Source organism: Triturus cristatus, chromosome 11, assembly GCF_964204655.1.
Source record: "Triturus cristatus chromosome 11, aTriCri1.1, whole genome shotgun sequence".
Lineage (NCBI taxonomy): Eukaryota > Metazoa > Chordata > Amphibia > Caudata > Salamandridae > Triturus > Triturus cristatus.
Genome location: NC_140594.1, coordinates 868,299,469 through 868,319,028, shown reverse-complemented (window position 1 = coordinate 868,319,028; position 19,560 = coordinate 868,299,469). Strand labels below are relative to the sequence as shown.

General features: G+C 43.0%; 1 protein-coding gene across 3 annotated transcripts in view; it reads left to right on the top strand.

Annotated features, from left to right (window-relative positions):
• The window catches only part of SMC4 (structural maintenance of chromosomes 4), a 910,253-nt gene that overhangs the window by 4,142 nt on the left and 886,551 nt on the right, over positions 1–19,560 (top strand). For all 3 annotated transcript variants that reach the window (XM_085634717.1, XM_085634719.1, XM_085634718.1), the window contains exon 5: positions 1,846–2,022. In XM_085634717.1, the coding sequence (XP_085490843.1) occupies positions 1,846–2,022 (177 nt within the window). The remainder of the gene's footprint in view (positions 1–1,845; positions 2,023–19,560) is intronic.

Here is a 19,560-nt window from a genome sequence, read left to right as displayed (position 1 = left end):
AAACATTGCTAAACGCCCCATTATGCAACTGGGAAGCTGTCTCCTCCACAGCTAAGCAACTAAAACAACATCCAACAGCAGCTCTCAACTTGATTCTAGGTGCCCCTCCCCTCATACCCCTCATCTGTCGGGTATCTAATATGCTATTCATTACCGTTTTTGGGGAGCAGGTGGGTATCCTCTATCCAGTGTCTTGTCCCTTGTGATTAATTGGTCCTACCCACACTCAACCATGGTAATAAATTGCATGATTTGCTCTGCACCCACCCACTGTAACATACTATTTTTTTTATAATTTAGTGACGGTTGGGGCTATGACTAGGTGATGACCAGCTTGTGGCTCAACTACCTCCTTTATTGTAATATCATATTACGCTTGGCATATATGGTTTATGCCTTCCTACCTATGTGGAAAAACTATGAACGTAGGAAGGTAACACCAGTCTAATTAGAAGATCCTGCAGACTGGCACATTAAATAAAATTGGCACTGTGACTGCGGCCACTATTTTAGTCTCTAAAGTGAGTTAAAGATGGTTTTGATAAGACTTGTGTGGAAATAACATTATTTTCTATGCTCTATAGCAGAAATTCTAAAAGTATGGCCTGGGGGCCGCATGCACCCCTCCTGACGTGATTCCGTCCCCCTGGTGAACAGGGCTGCTGTTCACTTGACCGAGTAGCAACGCTCAAAGCTGTGAAACGGACATAAATTATTTATACGTAAACTAAAGTTAAGGTAAAGAATGAGCAAAGCTGTTCTAGACAACTTAACTTTAGGAACACCTTTAGTTTTAAAGACCTCTTGCACTCAACCTGTAAAAACATAACCTCTGCAAGCGTCAAAGTGTATTTTATTAACATGCATGAGCGTTTTACCTTAGATCAGGTATCGCTGCATTGAGAGACCTTTATTAGTGATAGTTTTCAAACATGATGTTGGAAACCTTCATGCCGCCCCGTTTCTAAAAACAATAACATTAGTGAATCAAGAGGCAAGTCATTTGTCAGGTGCCCCTTGTGTGTACCCTTGTTTGTTATGTAATTGTAACATAGTTTATTCAATAAAACGCAACAAGGTTTTGTTTAGCACACATCCTGTACTCGTGTAGTTCAAGGGTCTTATTTGTGGTAATGAAGAAAAAGGAGGCAAAGTGAAAATAACCAATTGCCTAGGATCACACAATCTGGGCAAGTGGGGAAGCCAAGACTGATACCAGGTTTTCTGGTTTCACATTTTGCAATTAAGCCACCAGAACATCTCTTTCCCTTTAACGTTTACATTAAAAGTTAATGCTTTGACTTTAATTTTAGCATGATAATAGACCGTTGGTGGCAGACAGAAGTCCTCTAAAGGCTTGGATTGTTGTCCACACAATGCATCTTCTTCAAGCCCCCCCCCCCCCCCCCCCCGCCCACCTTTCATCACCCTGACCCTTGCCCTCTTGGCACAGGTGCGGCCCTCGGGCATGCCACAGACAGCACTTTGTGGCCTCCAGGTAAAGGTTTGCGAGTACCCATGCTCTATAGTAATACATGTGTTGCTGTTTTATTCTACTTTTTCCAGTAACTGTTTTATTAGGCCACGTTTATTTTCACTGGCCTGGCATGAATCCATTAACGCACCCTTTCTTCCCAAAGCTTCGTTTGGTGGATAGGGCAGGTTATTTGAAGGACAGTTTAGATTCTCTCGTATATGTTTGCGTATGAATCGGAGTTTGTGTACAGTGTAAATGGAATATTCCACTTTTTTTATAATACAGAATTTAAGTAATGACATTTAAATGCAAAGTGGATCTAGTAGATTAAAAATAAGTGCAACTTTTTTTTTTTTTTACTCATACAGGAAGGTGACGATTTTGAAGTCATTCCAAATAGTAACTTCTACGTATCCAGAACTGCGTATAAAGATAATTCTTCTGTCTACCATATAAGTGGAAAGAAGAAGACGTTCAAAGATGTTGGAATTATACTTCGAAGCCATGGGATAGACCTGGACCACAACAGATTCTTAATCTTGCAGGTTAGTTATTAATTAGTACTCATTTTTGTGTTAATTTCTTAGTCTGCACCTGTGGTTGAAGACTATACCTAATGTTCTATAGCAGCACATCATGGTTTGCATGTTGTCGGTAAAATGCTGATCATTATTTGCTGCTTTGGAAAATGAAGGTTCTTGCTGCTCAGCCTCTTACATAATTTCAAATAGTCTTATTTTGTCATGCCCATGTGACTGACTTGCTCCACATTAGCAGCACGTAAATATTGGTGTACTACTCTTAACCCCAATATTACTGTGCTGCTTACGTGTGGCAGGGACTAATCTACTTTTGATGTTAATCACCTAGAGATTTTATATGGGCTTGTTATGCATAGGGGTATTCTTTGTAATTAATTACTAAATCCTGGCATGTTGAATTGAAAGCAGTACTGTAGTCCAAACAATGTTATTACAAATGACTGTATTAATGTTAAATTCTCTATGGGGTGTAAATTGACCTTTTTGAACATATGCCAGCTAGAAGAGATTTACATAATCTTTTGTAAGTCAGTTTACGTATGCAATTGATTGACACCTTGATTAGGAGGGCTTGTGAACAAGTGTCCCTGTGGTGTTTACATTTGGTAAGGATGCTAGTAGTAGTTTTGCTAAAGTACTTGGCAATTATTATTTTATTTTTTTTCTTCGAAAGACCTCAGCAGGCCCCCTTCAACTTTTTTGGGTGAGGCAAGTTGGTGAATGGGCTTACTAACTATTGAGTGGGCCAATATCTTTTGAAATTACTCAGCTTTTTTCAGCTTTTCTTTACGACTGCGTTCTCAGGATATCAGGCTCTCATTTTCTGAAACTTAAACCACAACCCACTAGGCCACGTTAACAGATAACCACTGTCAAGCATACCCTGTATTTTCACCTTATCTTCCACTACAAGGTATTAATATATATTACTGAAGAGGTAATGTAGGAGGTTGTGTCCAGCTTTTAGGTGCGGTCTCAGAACACCATTAACCTTCCCTCGTAAAGGCAACTTTTTTTTTTGAGGAACATAAAGGTACAACAGTTGACTGAGTAAGCAATTTGTTTGTAGATTTTTTTTTGGGAATGTTGTTCGCTGTATTCTGTTGGCATGTGCAGAGATTTCTCAAAATGAAATTCTTAGAAACCCTGTGAAGTACAATTTTGATGTATACGAATTACAAAAGGTTCGTTTATAAAAAATAAATTCACATTCATGTAGGGTTAGTCTAAATGAACAATAGTGCAGTTCCACGTAGTAGTAGAAATTGAACACAGCCATCAATTACTTCAGGGAATGCGTTATAGGGAAGCTCTGTCCAATTACTCCTGCTTATGACATGGGATCCTGTTGTGGGTTTTGCTAAACTTTTTCATTCGAATACCTGTTTAATGTCCAGTGTATTGGTGACATGTTCTTCGTTGCCACATTTTTTTCCTCTGCTGTCATTCATTCTAAGACTAACTTTAAAGTGGAGCATTTTTGAATGCTTTATCCATTGTAGCTGCCATCAGAAGTCTTCTGTATCATATTTAGCTTTGGAGCGCTTGTGGCTGTGAAAGGTGTTGGCTTTTTTAAACATTTTTTTATTCCCTTCTCTGGCATGGTAAACACTGAATTAATTATTGTATTTTTAGATATCTGCCACGTAGTTTTATAACAATTGAGATGACCGTTTTTTTACTGTTGGGCCCTGTGTTAGACTTGCATTACTACTAGTAGGAGCCTTATTAGGGTTTTGGCAGACTAGACTCGAACTATAATGCACACGGCGTTGCATTTCACTGATGCAGTTCCACTGTGTTAACATGTTTCCTTTCTACAGTGTGAAGAGTTGCTTTCCTTTCCCACCTCTATACTTAATTTACTCTTGTTTGTTTGAAAACGATGAACTTCTCAAATATGCTTTAATTTCACCTTTTGCTGTAAGAATACTTTAGTTATTTTGAAGGAAATTAAAAGTGCAAGAAATCTACTACCACTAAAGTGGTATAAGACCTTATTGAAGCAAGTGATCGCGCTATAGTAGTCTGGCACTGCATTTAAACTGCAAAGGCTGGCTGGTGCAGGCATCCACATTTGGACAACTCTGATTGGTACTGCGCCTCGATTTTCTCCGAATAAACTTCACATAATGTGAATGGTAGATGGGTGTGGCATTTCAGCTGGTTCTGTACCTGCCTATGCATTCTTTTGATCGAGCCAGTGCTTGGCGCTAAACACTAATCCCGCCACCCCTTCGTCTACCGATGGAGAGTAGGTAGCCCGTAACTAATGTTGCTGCAGGTCGCATTGGGTGTGAAGGCTGGGAGGTGACGAGCACACATGGCAGGCTGTTTGAGAAGCAGCCGCAGCCAATGTAAAGCTGAAGGGAAGTAATGCTCGCATCCGAGCAAGGAGGGGTGAGACTGATGCACATTATTGCAGCTACAGGCAGAGTAGCGGCACGGTGTATATTTTTTATGTCGAAAGCATTACTTAGCATTTGAGTCCAGTTTATAGGAATGACCACCGTTGTACTACGTCCTATATAGGTTTTGCTGCCCGTCTTGTGGTCTAATAACGTCGTTAACATCGTTTATCTGATATGGGGATACTTTTTTTTTTTTTTTTGCAGACTTGGAAGTGTCACAGTCCATGCTTATTCAAACTTGTGCATGTAAATGTATATTATGCACACTACTACATCGTTTGGACCATAGACCTGTTGCCCATGTCCTGTTGCTTATAGCCTTAAACTAAAGGGCTCTTCGTTCTCGGTGGGGTTTTGAGATTACTTTCTATTACTAGTATCGAAGCCTTAGCCACAGAATGTTGTAGGACTGAATAATATGTATGGCAATACATCATCCCATGTTAATCTACAGAGCACGATCCAGTTTGGTACGGCATGGGGGTTTATTTTGCATGAATCTAGTTGTGGCAAGATACAGAACTGTTTTCAATCGAAAAGGGAACGATGTAAAACGAAAGCTGCTGTTGGATCCGGGCACGTATGCATTTACATATTAGTTTTTTTCAAATCTGGTATGATGGTATCTAAGCACAGCTGTCCTGTTGCCATTTACTACTTTTAGAAGCTCGTTAAATAGCCCCGTAGTGAAGACCCGTCCCTACCACTCTTCCCCAATCCACTTAGACTGTGTAAATGGAAAAGGGAATATTTCTTCCCCAATACAGCAAAGTCTTTCTTAGCATATGAATTAATTTGTTTTTACACATTGGTGTTTATTTTATGAGGTTGCAGGTCTAGACCGGTGACTACTTTTTATTATATATATTTTTTTAACTAAAGTTTACACCCCACTTCTCACCCACTCTCTCCCTTTGAGCCCCGACTTAAGATGGCCAGTAGTTTGAGTGTTTAGAGAGCCAATTGGGAGGCACTTTCCTTTCATTGAGTGTGTAGCCTTTTATTCTGCTTTCAGGCATAATTTAGAAAAGGTGTTGTTGCTGCATTATGGTCCATTTCCCTGATCCTTGTTCAGTGTTTATTGATGGTACATGTTCTTGTGTGCCCCTTTCCCGGTTATTATGTTTACCTTATTTGTACTTCAGATCCTTTTTAGCTTTTACTGCTTGTTTTTTTTTGAAAGGACTGCTGTGTGGAATGAATTGATGCTGCTCAACACTTTTTAATACTTTTAAAGTGCTCTCGCTGCTTGAACCTCTTAACCACCAACAATTTTGTAGCTGGTATGTATGCTGCTTAGCGTAATTTAACACAGTAACTTTTTCAGAAGAAGCTTGGTGCATCTACTATGAGTGATTTGGTGTAAAAGTAAACAAATGCACTTTTTGCTCTGTCTGGGTTCTACTTGAACCGTTCATTTAAATGTCTTTAATGCAAACCATTTTAGAGCATCAAGGGCTTGAAGTCCTATTTTACTGACACTATCTAGCAGCGTATAGCTCCTAAACAGGTCTACTCTGTACTCTGCTTTACCATATGAGACCAAGGGGACCTTTACTCCTTTTGAGACTGCCAACAAATCCTGCTCAATTGTTTGTTCTTATGCTCTTCAAAATAGGTCCTAATAAAGATGCTGTACATTTACCCTACTCCTACACAACAAAGGCCCACCCCATCTTTCATCTTTTGGCTGGTAATTATTTTTCATCACCATTACTGAAAATCTAGTACTGTTCACATGCTTCATACCAGATGCCTTTCAACTTCATCTCCCGTTAGCGGTCCCAGCAGTATTCTTACATTGGTGCAACAGTCTGATCTATATACATAGTTCAAGGTCATTGTCTTTCTTTTCTGCTGCAGTCCGTATTCTGTTCTCTTCTGTACTTAGAAACCATGGTGCTCTTGGTTTCATGGGCCAGATCATACTGATAAAATCACTAGCTAGATTGTTTTTGAAAGTGCAGCCTTTACCTGAAGTATGTATGCCAGCTTCTCAGCACGCCCGCTCCTCCCCCCCCCCCCCCCCACACACACACACACTTCGCCGACAAACCTTTTGTAGTCCTAATGTATGCCCATGGGTCCTCCCCATTATCTACCACACTTCAGAACATTACGGCGGTGCATTTTGCCACTAGGAATGGCAACTAAATTTGTTTTTCTTGTATTACCATGTAGTGGGTAGAACTTGAAGGGGACCCCCAATAGGATTACCAGTACACATATACCCAGATTAAATCCTGTGATGCCTATATACCTCCTGTGCCTTATTCCAGTATATTGTAATCCTGGACAGGCCCACAGGATTACATACGGTTGTACCCAGTTTCCTGCAGTTCATTCAGCAGGAATCAGAGCACATATTAAAGTATCTATATAATGCATATAATAATTTATTCCCATGTACCTCGTTGATGACAGTGTGGTGTTTTCTGAAGATCTTCTTCCATTGGTCTTATCTCGATCTAGTTCTTTTCCCACTGCCACTGGAAAAGGGATATGGCTAGAATGTGAGCAGTGAGGGTTTTGAAGAAGTTCTCAAACGTTGGTGGCAATTTGTTTCCTTCCTTTCTAATGTGTTTTTTTAAGTGATCCAGTGTCTCCCCTGCAGGTACTGGAACCTCTTTGCTCTGTGAAACCCACATTCTCGCCTAAATTGTTGGTGAAATTATTTTATGGCCGCACTAACTGTCCTCAAGGCTAGGCGCGACTCGTAGGGGAATGACTTACCTTTGTGTTAACTTGGTAAACAATGGTCTTCTGTTGAAGTTTGCTAGTTTTGCTTGCCTTCAACCAGTTATTTCAGGTTCTCTAGTAGAATTAATGTTTTACACACTTTCTCTCCTGCACAATGCTATTGTTCCGTAACCTCTTCTCCTGGTGCACATTTGTCTTGCACACCAGGCAACTTTTTGCTATATGTAAGCAAAATCTTCTTGTGGACTAAGATTTGTGAACTTACCACCCCCCACGGATTGTCTTGCTTTTTGTTGGATAGCTTACCTACCCATTTCTTTGCTTGTGCCTCTCATAGAGCAGAGCCTCTTTACCATCCTTTTGATTGGATGACCTGTTTTGCTCCACTTCTTTCATTCGAGGAACATTTTCGTTGTTTGTAGCACTCCAAGCGTGCAGATGCCTTTCGAAATCCCTTCTTGTCTGTTGCTTCTACGACCCTACCCCCCCCTTCCGAACGCATCTTGTGTTCCCCATTCTGACTTTAAAAAAAAAAAAAAAAATTCTCACTCCGGGCCCAGGCTTGAGCGCCTCAGTTACTTCCCCCTTGCTTCCTCCCCTGCTTCCCACAACTCGCTTCCTATTGTGGCTTACACCCCCCCCCTCACTTACTGTTGTTTCCTCCTCCACTCCTCGCTGAGGTAATTTCTTTTTTTTTTTGTATATATTTTGGGGTGTCCAGGCAGCTGCCGTTTTTCTGCTGGTCTGCTGCACCTTTCCAAAGGCACTTATGTGCATGTCAGATTTAATTTTTATGTAGTTAACGCGAGCACCTTCTACCTTAGCACGGTTAATTTAAAAGAATATAGTACTTTATGTTGTAGGTGCGTCAGTGAGGTGATTTGTCATGATTGCACACTACTACGAAATTACACGGCCATATCACAGCACTTTTTTATTCTTTCCCTCTCACTTTGGACAATGCTGCAGAGCATCGAATTTTTTTTTTTTTTTGATTGTGCACCACCTCTTCAAAGCCAATTGATCCAAAAGGCAGAATCTGTTAACTTTTCCAATACTGTTAGTATTTACCTTAACCGTTTTTCTTCCTTTTTAAGTCTCGGCTAGCGAAGGCTGCGCTTGCGCAGTCTCGCTTGCGAGATTTAATGTTTTTAGGTACAGGGCTTGAACCCGCCCCTCTTCTCCATTGGCTGGCTTCCTAAACGGAGGCCAGAAATTGGAGGAGAGGGGCGTCTGTCCGTTTAAGCCTAGTCTTCTTCAGATTCGGGGGCGTGTTTTTTACTTTCTCTCCTCTGGAATGTAAATATTCCAGCCAATGGTAAGAGGAGAGAAAGAAAAACACGCCCCCGAATCTGAACATGATGCTGCGTTTCTCCGAGGCATTTCTGCTTGACCTCGGAGAAAGCCGTCAATATCTCCCTTTCCTCCCCGCCATGTTTGACATTTTAAAACGTTCGAGCATAAAATCGCCACATCTATGGTTAATAAACCCATCTACTTCATCCCAAAACGTATAAATAATTACTTGCAAGCGGATAATTACGAATGCGCAGCGATGAAGCGAGAGCACATACCTGCTTGTATTTTCTGTTGATCATCCGGTCGCATCCGTTGCCAGCCCTCTGTGTGTCGAACAGCATAAAAAGACTGAACCAGGAAGATCCACAGCTTATCACGCAGAGCCTGGATCTTGCACGTAAAAGCCTGTGTTCAAGCATCAAATCAGCAGCTGGTTTTTATATTATTATTATTAATTTTATAAATAAACGTGATCTTTAAATAGATCTTAGAATGACATCTTATTTTCATAGTGTGCTAGAATCGTGTTCAAGCGTGCTCTTTAGATGTGTCTACTACACACGCGCATGCTTTAATTCATGCTATTAATGTCTGTTCGCTATGATAACGAGGCTCTCACCAGCTGCTGATTTGTTGCTTGAACACAGGCTTTTACGGACCACAAAAGAAGTCCGGGTGAAATGCAGTTTTGGGGTACCACCTCCATCTCCACTGGTAACCCTTTACCAGGTTGTGCCTTTCACGCTCACAAATTATCATTTAAGCAAGCCAATAACATAAGTGCCAGGACGCACCTGATTGTCAAAGGAAAGCAGTGAACTGGAAACATGGTAGCGAGGTGGCAGCCATATGTAGGGGGGTATAACATTTTTCAACTTGAATTTCGCTTCAATTAATTACCAATGAACACATTTTACGTAGAAAATAGAACATTTCCATCTCTACCTGCCCATGTTTATTACAATAAAACCTTATTATTCTTCAATATGTACTTCCATTCCACACATTACTTCTAATAATGTTTCATGCTGATAGCTTAATGATCACCTCATTTGTCCGTCTCATTAAAAAGCAGACTTCAAGAGCAGCCACTTCTCAAATACACAATCTGAGCTGTGATCATGGTGGTCTCGGTGTGTGTGCGCGCGCCACGCTGCCTGCTGGCCTGGCCTCTAGGACAACACCAGAACTGAGGAGTCAAACACGGGGGAAGAGACAGGTATAGGCCAACACAATTCCCTCATGCTTCAACATAGGTGCCCCCACCCTCTCCACCGGATGGGCTCGACCTCTTATGGGGAGCTCGAAATAAATCTTTGAATCTGGATAGTTACACTGGAAGAATAGCAGTAACGAGAGCGCGCCTATGTGGAAAGAATACGTATACAGGCGGATAGCTGTGCGCGCAGGAACGGGTGGATGGGCTAGGGGGTTCTGGTAGGGGCTACTAAAAGGCAGCCAAAAACATGGTAGACAAGAGAAGTGGGCATAACCGGGGTTATAAGGGCTGACCTGTGAAGCAAGATCGCAGAGTACATGCATGGAGGCAGGAGCGCCTGTGCGGGAGACTGCGTGCAAGTGTTAGAATGCAAAGAAATACATAAACTTCCAAAATAAGGTAACAGGGCATTCATCTGTAGTAACAGGGCATTCATCTGTAGTAAACTTAAGTGACTGGGCGTCAGATGGCACGGGTGTGCAAGTTACAGTTGTCTTTTTTCTGGGTACAAGCGCGCGCGGAGAGGGGCTCGGATACACAGCAGCGAGGAGAGGGGTGATCGCAGCACTGGCAGCCCGCAAGCAGGAGGCGCAAGAACCCACACCGAGGCGAGGGATTCGCCCTCCCGACCAGGCTTCACGAGGACAGGCTCCCATCTGGTGTTAGAAACAGGGAACGCGGCGGCGGTCATTTGAGAGTGATTTAAACTATTGACATAGTAAATAACAATGCCTTTTCTTTAAATGTTTTAAAAACAAAAACTTTAAACAAAAATAATGTCATGAGCAATGCCAATAGCTGTAACTTTAACAATGCAGAGACGTTGCATTGTAAATGCTTGTTACCCTTTATAATCACTTATATTAATGGGAGAAGGGAGTTCTCTTTTAGGTAGATGGAGATAAGTGAGTGTTTGAATCGTTACCGTATTGAGCAAACTGACTATAAAGGTGGATTTGCAGGTGGTGTAGAATCTTGGATTCATCAGATTATTTGGAAGTGAAACTAGCACTGGCACGGTGTGGTGTACTTCCATGAGAAGCTACAAATTATTTTTGTTGAGCATTTGTACTGCTAATGGGCACCTTGAGTCATTCTTTTATCCCAAGAATAGCACATTTGAGGTTTACGTGAGGTACGTCTTATTACACATCTCGTGCTCTTGTAGCCTTGTGCTTTACAGTCGGAAAGGAAGGATTACATTGTAATAATTAGAACTACTTTAGGTCTCCACTAGGGCAACTTGTCAAAATACAGTATTCCTATTGATAAGAGTACTTTGCTGATATTGATTGGTGATTACTGGAGGAATTTGGATTCTCGGAACAAGGTTCCAATAAAAAAAGGATATAGTTCTGACATTTTGAATTGATGGTATCCCAACTGCCTGTAAACTGCATCTCAACCCCTGCATCTTAACCCCAGCTGGATTGCAACCTCCATTCATTGCTTACTGAACATAACATAAGCTTGTCTTCACTTCTTATTGTAGCTGAACATCAGTGTTGCTACCGTACATTTCTTGCCTTAAAGGGATAGCTATTGTGCTTGACTGGCCAGTTTGGAAATAAAGAGGAACATGCAGGTACCGGTTATGCCCCCAAAAAAGGTTTCTGGAAAAGCAATGTTGAGGTGCACCAGGAGTATTACTGTAGTGCCTCACACAAGGATATATAAAATTACCTACTGGAGTTCAAAATGTAAATTCCCTTCGAGACTTTAGATACGACTACAGCCTGGAATGCTGGACAGAATTACACCAAATTTGGTCAAAAGGTAGATTTTGGTTCAGAAATTTTTTATTTTTTTTATTTGGGGAAAACCATTCAGCAGCTTTTGCAATTTTAAAGGCAAACCGAATTTGTATTTCTAGGGATGTGGACCCTTCGAATCTTGCCGATCTCGTGCAGTGATCTGATTGACTGCCAACGCTCAAACCAGGAAGTGTTGGCCATTTTGGGACTCTCCCTCAGCTGAGCCCCTAAAAGGAGAATGTAGAAGAGGGGAGTCAGGGTACCAGGGACCCCACCATGGCCACAAAGCATTAAAAAAAAAAAAAAAAAAAAAAAAAAATTAAAAAAAGTTTGCAGCAGAGATCTTACCCCCCCCCCCTCAAATTCGCCAGTCTCACTTCTTTAAAACTCAGCCCCAGGGTGAACCAGATTCCAGGATGTATTTTTACGTATAAATAATGAGGAGAGGGTACACAAGCAACTTCCTCTCCCCAGGGCCAGTTTGAGCACCACCGCCCCAGGGCTTTATTACAAATATGGGGGGGGGGGGGGGGGGGCACAGGGACCCCTTCCATTCTTTTGGAGGGCCCCGGTTCCACCGCCTCCCTGGGGCCAGAAAATATTTTCAAGGGGCAGACAGGCTGTGCTGCCTCCTCTCGGACCATATTATCTCTATAAGACATTGTGAATACATTGTAAACATACATGTCACTAATACATCAAACAAAACAATTATACATTTTGTAAATTGATCTAGATCTTGTGTGTCCTACTAAACAATAGTGTATCTGGACCTATCTTGTTCTATATCCACGATACTGTCTTGATGTAAGGTCCAAATAAGGTCAGAGTACAGTTATAATATTCCTTGTCTATGCCAGATTAATCAAGCTTTAGACTTTCTTTTCATTGACCCAATGTGTGAAATAGGGTTACTCTTTCCCCTCAGTGAAGTGTATGCCGACTTGTTTCAACCTTCGTTGTGCGACTGTAAGTTTTAGAAGGTCTTCCTCAGGGCTGGGGAAACCTGTGTAGGACACAAATTTCTATTGTGTTGGTTCTTGAACCTTTATTGTGGAACCAGTTGGGACTGAGATCAATCGGTGGTACGGATTGCATCTCTTCGCTTCTTTTTCTTTCAGGACGTTATGGAATCTTTACTTTTCGGAAACCTTTCTTTTTCGGAACTCTGGCTCGTCCTCGTCTTGGTTGCTCTCCGTTTGTGTTTCCGTGAGAAGCACACACGGAGAGCGGGCAGGAAAACTCCTCTCGCTTGCTGGGAGCAGTGTTTTCATCTATTTGCCTGCCGATGTCAAGCGGGTAGTGAAATAGATGAAAGGATTGATCCCGCACACAGAGCGCTGCATATTTAGCAGATCTGGCTGGGGCTGTGGTGGCATTGGCGCTCACCCTGCGGCCTCTGTAGTTTTGTATTCTTATTAAGAGAATTCATGTCATCACAGATTTCTAGATGAAAACTAATGAGAAACCATGACCTTGCTGAAACGTGCACAGTCGCTGGAGACATTTCCTTGTGGTCTATTATGCCGCTGTAGTGTGAAGTATGTATTAGTTTTTTTTTCTTTTTTAAATCTTTTTTTTTTATTGGCATTTACATGCATAACAAGAATATACTCAACACTTTTACAGAGCCATGACAAGAGAAACCTGGTGCACATTGTACACATCTGATATGCATCTTGTTACAATAGTTCTGACTGCGGGACATTAATCTACAATATCCACTGCATCTCCTGGTCATAATATGCAATAGATAGTTAATAAACTATGTAGCACTACTAATTACAAAAAACAACAATTGATGGACAGAATGCAGAACAATGTCATACATTCACCCCAGTACAGGCACAGGGTCAAGACTGATTTGCATATGGCCATGTCTAAACTGGGGTGGCGTAGTGGGCAAAAGAACGATGGATTTAACCCAGACCTCTTGACTGGGGGAGAATGTCTGCATTGTCAGCATTCCGTCCATCATTTGTTTGTTGTAACGCTTTTCGCCCTAAGTGGCATGGGTATTCCCAGACGTGGGACCCGTGCTCACTACGCCACTGGAGTCAAGCTATCCTGGCTGATGACGGCTGATAGCCAGAAACCGGTCCTAGGATGCTTGATTCCGGTCCAGGGAAGACATGGCTTGGCAGTTCGGGCTGGACTGTTCCCATGAGGCACAGGGTCAAGACTGATTTGCATATGGCCATGTCTAAACTGGGGTGGCGTAGTGGGCAAAAGAACGATGGATTTAACCCAGATCTCTTGACTGGGGGAGAATGTCTGCATTGTCAGCATTCCGTCCATCATTTGTTTGTTGTAACGCACTACTAATTAACCAGTAGAAATTACTCTATTTGTGTAGACTTTTGTGAAAAACTGTGGATTCCTGTTGGGTAAACAGGCAGGGGAGGTTCCTTATGGCCATGATGCTAATTTCACAGAAATTAAACATCAACAGGAAGCACTTACAAAAATTTCTGTAAAGGACAAATGAGCCTAACTTCCTGGGACTGGCAAAGCAAGTGTTTTCTCAGCAATTGCACCGTGAAAAGCGATCTGAAATCCTTGGTAAAGGTGAATGAATTGGTGATCTAGAGGTTGAACTCTGTAGTAACGTTAACATTGATTAATGTCTTTTGAAGCTTTCACTATCCAAGTACTCCTTTCAAAAAGGTAGCATACAGGTTTTTATAACCCCCCACACCCTTAGTCGTCTGACTGACTAGAATGTTATTTTTATTCCAAGAATTCTTTTTTCTTTTTTTTTTTTAGGGCTGCCCATGTGCTGATATTAAATGTGAGTGTAGGAAGCTGTTTGTATATATGATACCAAAGTAAGGTATAGTGTGCACAGTCGAATGGATCCCCAGAGGTATCGCGGAGGCTAAAGTAGATAATACCGTACTCTTTTGTGGTAGTGTAGTTGAACAGTCAGGCCTATCAGAGGGTAGTCATGTGTCACACTCAAATACTGAATCCAGACCAACTGTTTGTATAAAAAGTTACTTTTTTTCTTTCTTTCTAGAACCAAGATTTACTTAGTAGCAGGTAAGTTATGCTTCTCATACAATGTTACTTTACAAAATAGTACTGGTTTTGTAGGAACATTTGGATTACTTTTGCAGTTGAAATGCCGGTTTCAGCTTGCAATGTTTTGGGAGCAGGAGACAGGCTGGTAGGACTGGGGACAAAGCATTTGTCGTCGTCCTCTTCTGCAGTACGGCTCTTTGGTCCTTGCCATGTCTAATCTAGTCTAGCTTCTGGGTTTAGAGCTGCCCCTAAATGGTTTATTTTGGGGGTAGTAGCCAAAGGGACATTGCACTTCGGGTGGTTACACCCTTACAGTGCCGACACCACGGGGGGCACACACACAAACACTATCCCCATCTCTGATTGGAGGGTGCCTGCCATCTGCTAGATGGCGGGCACTGAAGAGTGGGTTTCACCTTGCCTCACCCACCTGAGGGTGGCAGAGGTGGGCACACCTTTTGGAATGGTCTACTTTTTCCCCGCCTGTCTTCCTGCCCAAAAGGGGTGAGACCGGAAGGGGGCCTGCGCCTGAAAGCACAAGAGGCTTGGGGTCGCTTTGTAAAGGTGGCACGGCTTTTGAAACTCCCTTGCCACAGATGGCTCTTCCTGACCTGAGAGGGGTGTGAACACTTCCGCTCAGTAATGACTTTGTTTTTGGGCCATGGGAGCGAAGGCTCCCACCCCAGGGGACAAGAAAATTGTCTTGTGGTGACAGGTGGTCACTAGCCAGAACCCCACCAGAGGCTGGTTTGGTTCTGAAGTTCACTCTAGAAGGGACCCATGAGTGCAGGGTGTAATAAATCTGACACCTGAATCAGTGCATGTTTATTATTCTGAGATGTTTGATACCAAACATCCTAGGAGTCAGTAAAGTCATTATGGTGCTAGGAAACTCGTATTGACCAGTTTCCAGGCCATATACTCAGGATGGCTTCACTGAACACTTATAATATCTAAGAATGGCCTTGGATAGTCAAGGGACCAGTCTGCTCAGGCAGATAGGCCCTCACAGGGCACCTAATGCACCCTACCTTAAGGGTGACTTACCTAGGCCTCATGCAGTGCTGGGCAGGCATGGCACACAGGAATGTGTAAGACACACAATTGATGGATGGAATGCAGAACAAATCAAAACATTCACCCCCAGTCAAGAGATCTGGGTTAAATCCATCGTTCTTTTGCTCACCATGCCACCCCAGTTTAGACCTGGCCATATGCAAATCAGTCTTGACCCTGTACCTCATGGGAACAGTCCAGCCCGAACTGCCAAGCCAGGTCCTCCCTGGACTGGAAACAAGCATCCTAGGACCGGCAGGAATGCATGCCATGTCGACTCCTCACTTTTAGCTGCACCAAAACACGCAGGCTGCAATGGCATTGGTGCATGTATGTGGTGAGAGGTCTCTGAGGGTGGCATAATACATGCTGCAGCCCTCTGAAGCCTTCCCCTGACTACAGTGCCCTTGGTAACATAGGTACCTTTTACAAGTGGCTTACAGGTTGGCCAGAGTTGTGCCTATTGTGAAAACATTGGTACAGTTTTAGGGAAAGAACAAAGGCCCTGGAAACCTGATTGGCAGGGACCCTGGGCACACTCAGTCAAATTGCATCAGGTATCTTGGCAAAAGAAGGTAGGGGCAACCTTGCAGAAGGGCACTTTCCTACAGTGGGCTAATGAGGAAGACTATCTTGAGGTGTCCCCTGGAAAGCAATGGGGCTAACTCTGCAGGTTGCTGGTCCCAAACTAGGTCATATTATGGACTGGGTCCTTTAATTCTACCATGTTATCCTTGCAGAACCTCTTGGCTCTATTTCTTACATGGTGAGACCAGGCGTTTGTTACTTTTAGATTGATTCCTAAAATATGAATGGCACTGCAGTTGGAAGTGTCAGGAAAATATGATGGAGGGACTGGAGAAAATAAAGATATGTTGCTTGTCAGCCTGTACTTGCTGACAGATTGCCAATGGATCGAGTACCACACTTTACGCTGGTTTTGCTTAAAGTGAACACCCATTGGTCTCAACAATGAGACATCAGAGTTCACACGTGAAGCTCCAACTACTTACAGGTTTAGTAGGTTGAGAAATCACAGCAAGAGTAAGGCTGTAAATCTTAATGTGTTCCAGTTAAGACGTGGAAGGTACAATGTTATTTTTCTCTCGAAGGGTGCAAGTGGCAATACAAGTGATTTTACGAAGGTCATTAAATGATTTCTCTAACACTTTACTGAATTTAAGAACTTTAATAATGTTGAGACTTATGGCTAGCTTAGTAATTTACAATCAAACTTTGGATTTAGAAGCTAAGCTATAATGGTTTTGTCATTGCATTTGCCTGTAATTAAAAACTGTTTCAGTTTAACAAAGGAAATAGTAGACTAGAAATCAATGCGAGTGCCGTATTCCACCAGGAACCGGTGAGTGTACATTCATCAGCATATTTCCAAAGATGTCCTTGAAATGAAATCATATACTATATCATTTTATTCAGTCAGTCAAAACCACTTTAATCGATTAATTAAAATCATAGAAGTACATCACAAATTCATACATTTAGTTAAGAACGTTAAAAATACAGTGTAATAAACACTTCCTGAAAAGAGCATCCAGACAAATAGATGTGCCACTGATGTCATGATCCAAACTGGACATCAAGTTTTTTCCTTGTCCGCACCGCAGCAACCAAAAAATTAGCAATATTAAAAATAATCCATGGGCAGTCAAGTAATTGCAGGTACATCAGAGCTGGTTTAACTTGATAAAAGCCTCTTCCCTTGAACCAATGGTAAAATATACTTCTCTCTGCTTGCGGTGTAATAATTACAAAATAGGATAAAGTGCGCAGTGTCTTGAATTGAGCTGTCATCACATTTACAAAGAGCAGCATCGTCTGGTTTGCTCCATCCTTGGAAACTCCCTAGATTAAAATGTATCAAGTTAAAACGAAATCTAGTCAACAGCCAGCGATGAAAATGATTCGTGACCTGTTAGAAAAACCCCACTCCCACACCGGAAGTGGTGGTGGTAATGGGATTTTTCCAGACATACACTGTGGTAGCTTGGCTCGACTGGTCAGGGGTCAGGCACCGTGTTAAGCATACGACATACCCACACAATAACCATGCGTGCATCCGTTCCAAAAACGACACTACACCTTAAAAATTATACTGAAAATATATCTCTTGATCTTCTTCTTTTCTCTTAGTTGCTGATTAAATAAATAATAATACAATCACAGTACACAAGGCTTCTTCTTAAAAAGTGCAGGTCAAATAAATAGTAACACTTTACAGGTGCGATAAATAGGATCAGGTCAAATAAATACTGTGAGGCAATAAATACTGTGCAGGAATAAGTTGGCTCAGGACAATAAATACATCACAGGAATGACTTAGATAAATACAATAAATACAGTACCCTCAATAAATAATACCAGCCAACAATGACCTTTGTAAAATCAGATCACATTTAAAATACTATGGGCTGATTTGGCCCAGTCACAGCTTGTGGTTAGGTGGATGGCCTGAGGGGTATACTCCCTGGCTTGGACAAGGCTGAGGCCTAAACTGAGGTAGATCAAGGGGGAATCTAGAGATCTGGCTCTCCCACACTACACAACCCCTCTGTATTAGTCTCAGCTCACCCCTGGCACAATCAAGCTGGTTCCAGCACCCCTCTAGCCCCTAGGATGTCTCTTAGGGCTTCACAGGGCCTTAGGCGCCCTCTATTCCACTTACTGCCCTTTCTATGAAGTTCCGACGCCGCTGGAGTCGTGTCGACGCCGTGAGGCGGTTCCGGTTCGATGTCGGCGGCCTCGGCTCGATGTCGACCTCCGGTTTGACGTCGGGCAATCTTTTATTTTTTTTATTTTTTTTTTTTTGAAAAACCTTTATTGATATTTCGATCATTGACAAGTATGGGCCTACAACCCCCCAGGGCCGGCCGCTAAGCAATCAGAGCAATAAGATCAAATATAAGCACATGCGGCACCTCGGTAGCAAAATCTTCATACTAAGATAGTTCGGCCCGGGAGCCGCACAGGTAGGACACCAGGAGAAAAGGGGGTTTTTCATTTTATAATGAAACAAAACAGTAGGATCAAGTGCCAAACAATTTCCCAACAGCGATAAAGGGCAGGCCGCATGATAGACGTTAGCAATAAACAGCAATCCATCGAATCCATGGCGCAGACACAGGAAATGATGGGGAAGAATATCAAAAACAGTTGCGCCTGCAGGCCCCCATACCTAACGCCCAGAGAACCCCAGGAAACTGTGGCACACACGGAGAGGCAACGGTTCACAGCAAAAGAGGCATACCACGCTGATCCCAGACAAGAAGAAACAAGAAGAAACGGAGAAGAAAAAGGAGGCCATGGAAAAAGAGAGGAAGACTGAGAAAGAAAAGAGTCCCCCCCCCCCCCCAACCCCCCACCCTGCACCTCTGCAAATGAGTATGGCCCCTCCCCCCAGCAGTGTGCCTGTCGCCCTGGAACTAGACCCGAAATATAGAAGAAACAAGGAAAAAGGAATAAGAAAGAACCCCACCAGGCGGGGGGGGTGGAGAAAATATAATAAACTGGAGGAGGGCCTTCAGAACATACCCCTGGCTTCTCCCTCCCGCACAGTAAGGTATCCCAACAGCAAACAATAAGTAGCACCAAATCGACCATCACAAAAGGGGGAATGGGGAGCATTGCGCACCGAATATGCTAGGAGCTATGTCCTGGGAGTACACAACCATGAGTCCGCCCGTCTACCAGATGACCACCCCGAGGGATCAGCCTCATCCCTGACCACTCCTGGCGATGCCGCCCATGCCTACCCCTCGACCCAGCGCCATGTCCGATGTTCCAAGGTGAAGGGATGTCCCAAAACAACCGGGAAGCGACGCACACAGGTGGGGTGGAGGTCTCAGAACGCCAACACAGTCCGCATCTCGGAGGGACGTCTTTCCCAGTGCTGCCCCAGGATCTGCACTGCACACAAGGTCCGGGAAGGCTGAATCATCCAAAGTAGACAGACATTGCTGGTAAAGTCCCTGGGTGACCGGAGGTCGTGCACGGGACGGGGCCACCACCTTCTACTCGGAACCACTACCTCCGGAACAGATCAAACCCTCAGTCAGCCGAT